The sequence below is a fragment of the Arachis hypogaea genome, chromosome 16 (assembly GCF_003086295.3).
Source record: "Arachis hypogaea cultivar Tifrunner chromosome 16, arahy.Tifrunner.gnm2.J5K5, whole genome shotgun sequence".
Lineage (NCBI taxonomy): Eukaryota > Viridiplantae > Streptophyta > Magnoliopsida > Fabales > Fabaceae > Arachis > Arachis hypogaea.
Window position 1 is genome coordinate 242,491 of NC_092051.1, and position 8,480 is coordinate 250,970.

Here is an 8,480-nt window from a genome sequence, read left to right on the forward strand (position 1 = left end):
AAATAAATTAAATAATTTATTTATCAAAATATATTATTATAAAAATATTTATTAATTAATGTAATATTATTTATTCTATTTATATTAAAAACAAGATGTATATACATATATTTTGTTTATACTATAAATAAAATAAATAAAATAATATAAACAAAATTTTAAAAAAGTCTATTAATGTCCGAAATAATAATAATAAGTATAAAATTAATTAAAATAATAAATATTTGTTATTTTTTATTATAAAATTGTTAAAACATAAAACTTATGTAAATTGATTTTATTTTTTAAAATAATCCAAAATAAATTATAAATATTGTCTTTTTAGTTATTCAATAGTCTATCCACAGCAGCATCATGAATAAAAAAAGAATAAATTATTATTTATTAAAATTATATTAATTTAATAAAATTAAAAATTATTCAACAAAATTTTTTACTATATCGTTTCAATAATTTTATCAAATTTAATTTTAATGAATATAAAATTAATTTATATATTTTATGAATTAAAATATCAATGCTTAAATCTTTTATATTAAAATTTATAATGATTAATCAAATTATTTAAGTTCAATTATTTTTTATAATAAAAAATAAAACGAGCACTCATATTACATTTGTTAAAATAACCAAGGTTTTGAAAATTGTACCGATCGGCTGGTCCGATCAGTTTAACTGCGAATCGGTAATTTTTACGGTTTGGTTTAACATAAAAAACCGTTAAAAACAAAATCGTTTTTAAACCGTTGAATCGGCCGAGAATCGATCGATCGGACCGAATCAGAACCCGACCGATTTTGAAAAACGGCGTCGTTTTCCGTTCTGTTAGCATCAATGGAATGGCCATGTCTCCTTAGCACAACCCCTCGAGCCATTCTTCAATCTTTCTCCCAAAACACAACCCTAGATTACAAGTCCCCCACCGCCACAGGGCTCAGCGCCGCCGTTCGTTGCTCTCAAGCACCACCGTATTTTCGTCCGACCGTCCGTGCTTCTCCCTCATTCGAAAATCGGTGCGTCTTCCTTGAGCTCGCCGTCATTCGCTGCCTCGCTGGTCTTTCTCAAACCCTAGCCTCCATCACTCTCCTCTTCAAGCTGTGTCACCGCCGCCGTCGAATCTGGTTCAACCGTCGTCCCTGCTGTTTCAGCGTCGTCGCAGCTCGTTTCTGCCGTCGCGTCGCATATGCTCCACTCTCCTCTGCCGTCGCGTCGCGCTGCGAAGGGGAAAGAAGGGGTGGAGGTCGCGGGAGGGTGTGGCTGGTTTATCTGCTTCACTCCTAACATCTGTGCTACCAACAACATTGGAAGATCTTCTTGCTCTTGGCATTTGTTCTGCTGGCGGGTATTATGATTTTCTATTTTTATTTGTAGTTGACTTTCTTTCTCATTAGTAATAACTATGCCTTATTGTTACTTATTAGTATAAAGGTTCGCCGTCGACTATAAGGCTAGGGTACTGCCATTAGTGCAACCTGCATTCCCGAATTGTGGTGTTTGTGATGGCGGCGACAACAACCGAAAACGTATTGAAAGAAACGGTGCAGCGATATGAAGAAGACGCAAGCGACGATAAGAGCTTCGAGGAGCTCGGTGTGGACGCTCGTCTCATTCGTGCCTTGCTCAAGAAAGGAATCGACAAGCCCACACCAATTCAGAGAGTCGCTATTCCACTCATTCTGGTCACTCTCTAGCCCCCCTTACTTCTAATTGTTAGTTAGCCAGTTAGTTAGTTAGTGAGTTATTAGTTACAAGATTAGATATTATTGTCAGTGGCAACGACTTTCTGTTTTGCCGAGTTCCGATATAGCTGGTTGGTTGGTTGGTTAAGTTAGTTAGAAGTTGGTTAGGTTTTACGAGATTCTGTGCATTCTGCAATGTAGGGTCTCCAATTAGGGAAGCTCACTAGTTCATTTGTTTTTTTAGGAAGGTAAGGATGTGGTTGCTCGTGCGAAGACAGGTTCTGGGAAGACGTTTGCTTACCTTCTCCCCATGCTACAGAAACTATTCGCTAATGTTGATCGCAAGAAGCAGGCACCCAATGCTTTTGTTCTTGTTCCGACTCGCGAGCTGTGTCAACAGGTTGGTTTTCTTTAGCTTTGTTAAAGATGTTCTCTTTATGTGTGTGTTTTCCTCTTTCGTTCTACTTTGCTAATATGTTTCAATTGGATTGTGATTTCAGGTCTACGCAGAGGTTGTGTCACTCATTGAGTTATGCCGAGTTCAACTGAAAGTCGCCCAATTGAATAGCAATATGCAAGCTTCTGATCTGGTTAGTTACCATGCCTTCTTTTTTGTTATTGTTTCTTCATTATCACTAGTTTTCGGAGCCAATTTATATTTGTATGTGATGCCATGATGTGTGGAAATTTTATTATTTTGTTTGTAATTGTTAGTTCGTAGTGCATGCTGCGTAAATCTTATTGCTATCTTTGTTCTGCATTGGGTTTGCAGCGTGCAGCTCTGACTGGACCTCCTGATATTTTGATATCCACACCTGCTTGCCTAGCAAAGTGCTTGTTTGATGGTGTACTTCAACCAGCTTCCATTAATGCTACGCTTGAAACTCTAATTCTTGATGAGGTGAAATCAGATGTAGCATATTGTTTGTATAGTATCTAGTTGTCTACATTTTATTCTTAGTTGAACATTTTCTAGGACAGCTGTCGGTTTCTTTCTTTATATTGAGTACTTTATGTTCACACTGGACTTCGATTGCATTTTGCAAAATCTGACCTGCTATGTGTTGACAAGAATAACTTGATTAGATGACTATACATTTTTTTTTTGGTTTCCATGGTTCTTATCAACTTTCAATTTCCAAATACTGGAAATATCATTCTAATCCAAGTTAAAGATGAATAACCCTTGATTGTGCTACTCATTTTTGCATCTATTGAATGATATTCTCAATTCTTGTGCTTCCAGGCAGATCTTCTGTTATCATATGGATATGAAAATGATATAAAATCTTTTACGCCTCATTTACCCAGAAGTTGCCAGTGTCTTCTTATGTCCGCAACATCAAGGTGTGTTATTTTGCATCATCAGTGTTTCTGCCACTTGTCATGTATGTTTTGCTCAATTATTTAATTATCATGAGCATGTACATCTCTCATTCTTCAATTCTGTTTTTGTTGTGCTTGAATCTTGTTTCATTATATTAGATAATAGGTGACTGAAAACAGGTAGTTAAATTCTTGCACTTTTGTAAACACCTTGATTACTATAGAAAAATTGGCTCAATAAAATTTTGTTGGCAAGTGTTTTGTTGTTTAAGATCATTGATCATTCCATGACTTTATTCTAGGACTGATCTTACATTGCATATGTCTATGGTTTAAGTTCTATTCAATTATATTGATTTGTTTGAGACGTACTATTGACTCATGCAGTACTGATGTTGACAAACTAAAGAAGTTGATTCTACACAATCCATTCATTTTGACTTTGCCTGAAGTGGGAAATAATAAGGATGACGTCATCCCAAAAAATGTTCAGCAGTTCTGGGTGAGACATTACTTTCTTCTCATATCTTTGGTATTATGAAGTAGTTGGGATTATGTTAATTCTTTTGTGCATCTGCAACAATATTGCATCACATATTCACTCACATCTGTGTACACTCTAGAAATGGGGATGATCTTTTATGTTTATATATTTATTTGATTTGGGGTGAGAAGAGTTTTAGTCCTTGAAAATAAAATCGTAATTTGATCCATTCGCACTTGGGAAAAATGTTAGGCTTGTGTTACACTGGTATTTATTTTAATGGAAATACAGAAATATAATAGAAACGTAAAAGATAACAGAGGAATTTCGAGAGTCCTCTTCTCTCCTAGCCTAGGCCTTTCCAAATCTTTTCCTACCTCTCACCTAATCAGCTCCACCTTTTATTGCCTTCCCTCAAATTAAGTATCATAATTAGCATTCAACTCCTACGATTACGCCTCCCTGATTCTCTCATCTGACTAATCCAATCATCAATTATTGTCACTTATGATTACACATTTCTCCTACCCTATTATTCCTCCTTTTTCTTTATTGCTTCTTCTAGAATAATGATAAGGTAAAGGAATTATTTTCTTTCCTTTTTGGCTGCCTTTGCTGCTGACTCAGCATTCTCTCTCTCTCCAAGGTATGTAACAGCTTGTTATCATTTTTTTTAATTATCTTACATGTCACCTCCGTGGAGGTGCTTAAATATATTTTTACATTATGTTTTCCTTTCTGGAGGTGATTCCTGATTCAATATTATTACTTTGGAGTTAATAATCCTTTAACATTTTTCATCAAATATCTTTTTCTCAGATCTCGTGCCCTGCCAATGATAAATTGCTCTACACCCTTGCTGTTTTGAAGTTGGAGTTAGTGCAAAAAAAAGTTCTGATATTCACTAATGACATAGACATGAGTTTCAGATTGAAATTGTTCCTAGAAAAGGTATACACAGTTGTTCTTATGCATTCAATGAATTGAATCCAACTAATTTTATGTTAGTTACATCATGCATGTCATACACGAATGTTAGTACATATACATAATATTGTATTAGACTTGCATTGACTTTTGTACAGTGTCAGTATGATTGATAATGAATAAAATTTTTATCTCACTTATTCCTTCTTTCATTTTTTATCAAAATGTTTTGGATTAAATTTTAAATCAACCTGTAGTATCTTGATGGAGTTTGTAACTGTTAGGGTTCTATCTCGCTTCTCGACCTCATTAAAAAATTCCTCTGCACCAATGCTCATGGTCTAAACCCTAAACATTTAGACTTGAGTTGGGATTATTTTGTTGTCATCATTGCTTCCTCTATCTAATTTTTCCCATGTTTTTTCTAGTTTGGGATTAAGTCTGCTGTTTTAAATGCTGAGTTGCCACAGAATTCCCGACTCCATATTATTGAGGTATGCAATATTATCCAGTTTACTTCCTCCTTTTTCTGTTTATTTTATTTTATATTTTTAAATGATTGCTGATATGTGCATATGGCTTTTGGCACTTAACATAGCACTATGGCTTTTTCTTCCAAGTGAAGAATTAGAACTTAATAAATATATGTTTTCTTAAGATGTGGATTTTATTATTATTTGTGGGTTTATATTGTTTCTCATGATTTTGATATATCTGAATTTATCAGGAGTTCAATGCTGGTCTGTTTGATTATCTTATTGCAACTGATGTCAGTCAGTCGAAGGAGAAGGATGAAGCACCTAAAGAAGGCAAAGGATCACGAAAGTCTAGGAAACATAAACTTAAACTCGATTCTGAATTTGGAGTAGTAAGGGGAATTGATTTCAAAAATGTATTCACGGTAATCAACTCCTCCCTTCTGTGTATTTGTCATGCAGCTATCTATTACATGTTTGACATTGTTGCTCTGCTATGCCATTTTAGAAAGAGTTACACAATTGTAAATTTAATCTTGTGATTATGTCTGCATTCCATGGGGAAAATGCTCTGTATACTGAACAATTAGTTAATTTTTTCCCTCCTTCTTGATGGACAGGTTATAAACTTTGATATGCCTCGAAGTGTTGCAGGATATGTACATCGAATTGGACGTACAGGAAGAGCATATAGTTCTGGTGCTTCTATTTCTCTGGTGAGCTTATCCGACAAATAAAGCCTGCTTTTTTCCAGTGAGTGAATTCGAAGGCGTATATCCTTATCAGATTAGATTTGTTTGTTCGTCTCGTGTCCTGGTCCACTGGGTATACTAGAAAGATTAAAGGTGCACCAGCTATGCATTCCTGGCTAATTTATCTGTATGCCTTTGTTTCTTCATAGGTTTCAACAGATGAGATGGAAACATTGGAAGAAGTAAAAGCTTTTGTTGGTGATGATGAAAACAAGGGCTCAAACACAATTGTGGAGTTTCCTTTCCTCACCAAGAATGCAGTTGAATCTTTGCGGTATAGGGCTGAGGTGATTTATCATTTCCTATTTTCCTTTACTCTTGAAGAAAAAACTTGTAAACAACCATAGCAATTCATTAATGCTTCAAGTAGTTAGTCTTTGAGTGACATGATATATTTTCTACTACATTTTGATTTAAAATATAGTTTAAAGATGGAATTACTTATTTAATTTGTTACATAGTTTGTGACTTTAAGAAAAAGGGCAGCCCAGTCCACGTTCCAGAGAATGGCTGCACCTAAAGACATCAGGGACTGCTCCCAATAATTGTTGTTCCAAGGTTCCCCTTCCTGGTAGAGTTTGTGACTAAATTTAGAAAAATCGTTGTGTGCTTGAGAATATTGATTGACAAGCCCGGTGTGTCTTTCCGCCATTTCTATTTTTCTTTTACTTGAAGATTTAGTGTATATGCATGTCATGGTATATTCATGGCATTAGAAAGATTTAGAAAAAAAATCTTCCTGTTCTTTTCTCTGATTTTAAGTGTATATGCATGGCATTCCTAATTATATTTGGAAATCATAGTTGCTTTTTTAGATAATATGTTTATCATAATGCTGCAGGACATTGGGAAGAGCGTAACTAAAATTGCTGTGCGAGAATCACGTGCTCAGGATTTGCGGAATGAAATTCTAAACTCTGAAAAGTGAGTACCTGATATTGGATGTGGCATGCTTGTGATTCTAGCTGTGTTATCTTTCTAATACGTTTGTTTGCTTTTCTGATTTAGGTTGAAGGCCCACTTTGAAAGTAATCCAAGAGACTTAGGTAATGAAACTAATTGGTTTTCTTGTGCTTGTGATGGGCAGTTTTACATTTATATCTGAAGAAGTTAAATATTAAGGTTTCAAATTGTATTTGGGGTTGAGCAGATCTGTTGAAACATGACAAAGTTTTAAGCAAGAATGCACCTCCTTCGCACCTGCGTGATGTGCCCAACTACCTATTAGACAAGACCACCCAGGAGGCAAGGAAAATGGTCAAGCTTGCAAGTGATGCAATGGGAAATAATAATCGTCGCAAGGGATTCAAGAAAAAACCAAAAACAGGTGGAGACCCTCTGAAGGCTATCTCTGCTGCGGTATGATAACTTTACCTCCCATGGATCTTACCTCTTTCCTAATTTGTGTTCATTTCTATCTCGGACAGTGGGAGAGAGTGCAATGGGGAGAGGAGGGAGAAACAACAGGGGAAAAAAAGAAAAAATAAAAAACAGAGGAAGACGCTTTAAAGATAAATTTTTGTAGTGTTTGGTGCAACGACAGTTTTGTTTGGGGTGAATAAATTTTAATATGCTTGAGCCTTGAGCCGACACTATTGGATGGGGACGTATTAGTAATTATATAAAATTTGGAAAGATTTTGTAATGTTAGGTAGCGTTTGTTTTGAGGTACTGAGACAAAGATTGAGAGACTGAGATTCAGTATCGTGTTTGTTGGTTTAGAGACTGGTACTAAAATTTCTGTCTCTATCTCCAAAATTTTAATATTTCAGTACCTCAAAAAAGTAGGGACACGGAGGACTAAAATTTTTAGAAATGAAGGCTGAAACTTTAATAACATTTTATACCTAAAATACTCTCATTTCAATTAATTAATTTCAATTTTACCCTTTGTGCAAATTAAATTAGAGTTTCATTCTTGTTTCAATTCCTGTCTCCCATTTTGTACCAAACAGAATACTGAGATTTATTTCAATCTTTGTCTCTTAGTCTCTGTCTTTCAGTCTCAGTCTTTCCGTAGTCTTTCCGTCTCTGTCTCTTCATCAAACGCTACCTTAGAATATTCTAAGGACTTGATTACCGGATCTTGGCAAATGTTAAGACTTATTTAAAAAAATTTAAAACTATATGTACTTAGTTGAAAATTTGGTCAAATCATTGGGGCTTGCAGGTTAATTAGAAAATGAACACAACCAGTCAATATAATACTTGGTAGATCTCAGGATAAATTTCAATTGTGTGGAGTTTTTTTTTAGTTGTGATTTCTTTGTCCAATATGATATTTTATTTAAATATCTGTCCTTTTAGGTATCAAAAAGATCGCACAAAGGTGGAAGCCACAACAATACCGGTGGTAGACATAAGCACAAAAAGACTGACTGATTTATTCTAGAGTCTTGTAGCAGGCTCCACAATTTTGTTGTAATTTTGGTTCTAAATAGTATTGTAATTGTCGTGAAATTCAATTTAAAGCCAAAAGATTTGATTTAGACGATTCATTTCATTGATTGATAGGAAAAGGCAACATTGAAGCAAATATTATACCAAAAACAAAACATCAAGGCATTATTTAAGCGTTTTACACTAAACAACTATGTAGGACTTTTAACTTGCGTATTTCTATTAGACAGCAAAGAAGCTGACATTGGATTTAGATGCATTATTGCAAATGAGCATTTTGATGGATGACTTTTGGTTGTCGATTCACGTCAAGTTTTTCTTCTATCTCGATATTTCTCTTGTACACTTTAGGATTTTTAAGTCTCCAAGTAGATCTAATTCATCCATTATTGAGCAGTTTATTCTCGATTCTATGAGAATTGTTATGAAGGCTTTC

At 34.7% G+C, this 8,480-nt stretch overlaps 1 protein-coding gene across 2 annotated transcripts; it reads left to right on the forward strand.

The window, feature by feature from the left end:
• Positions 1 to 768: 768 nt before the first annotated feature.
• LOC112754284 (DEAD-box ATP-dependent RNA helicase 16) lies at positions 769 to 8,232 on the forward strand. Of its 2 annotated transcripts, none has more exons than XM_025801865.3 (16): positions 769 to 1,342; positions 1,422 to 1,679; positions 1,924 to 2,079; positions 2,180 to 2,269; positions 2,452 to 2,580; positions 2,926 to 3,026; positions 3,393 to 3,507; positions 4,309 to 4,440; positions 4,845 to 4,910; positions 5,144 to 5,317; positions 5,513 to 5,608; positions 5,794 to 5,931; positions 6,486 to 6,568; positions 6,653 to 6,690; positions 6,795 to 7,003; positions 7,952 to 8,232. In XM_025801865.3, the coding sequence occupies exons 2-16, from the start codon at positions 1,500 to 1,502 to the stop codon at positions 8,024 to 8,026; spliced, it is 1,782 nt and encodes a 593-aa protein (XP_025657650.1). In that variant the 5' UTR covers positions 769 to 1,342; positions 1,422 to 1,499; the 3' UTR covers positions 8,027 to 8,232. The 2 variants fall into 2 exon arrangements, with proteins under 2 accessions (XP_025657650.1, XP_025657651.1); XM_025801866.3 differs by having other exon boundaries at positions 770 to 1,342; positions 1,429 to 1,679.
• The last annotated feature ends 248 nt before the right edge of the window (positions 8,233 to 8,480 follow it).

What these genes read in the sequence shown, in the direction of transcription:
- LOC112754284 (XM_025801865.3), top strand. Translation starts at nt 1,500, where the DNA reads ATGGCGGCGACAACAACCGAAAACGTATTGAAAGAAACGGTGCAGCGA. An exon ending in CTCGCGAGCTGTGTCAACAG is followed by an intron (nt 2,080 to 2,179) that starts GTTGGTTTTCTT and finishes TTGTGATTTCAG; the next exon opens with GTCTACGCAGAGGTTGTGTC. An exon ending in CTGGTGCTTCTATTTCTCTG is followed by an intron (nt 5,609 to 5,793) that starts GTGAGCTTATCC and finishes GTTTCTTCATAG; the next exon opens with GTTTCAACAGATGAGATGGA.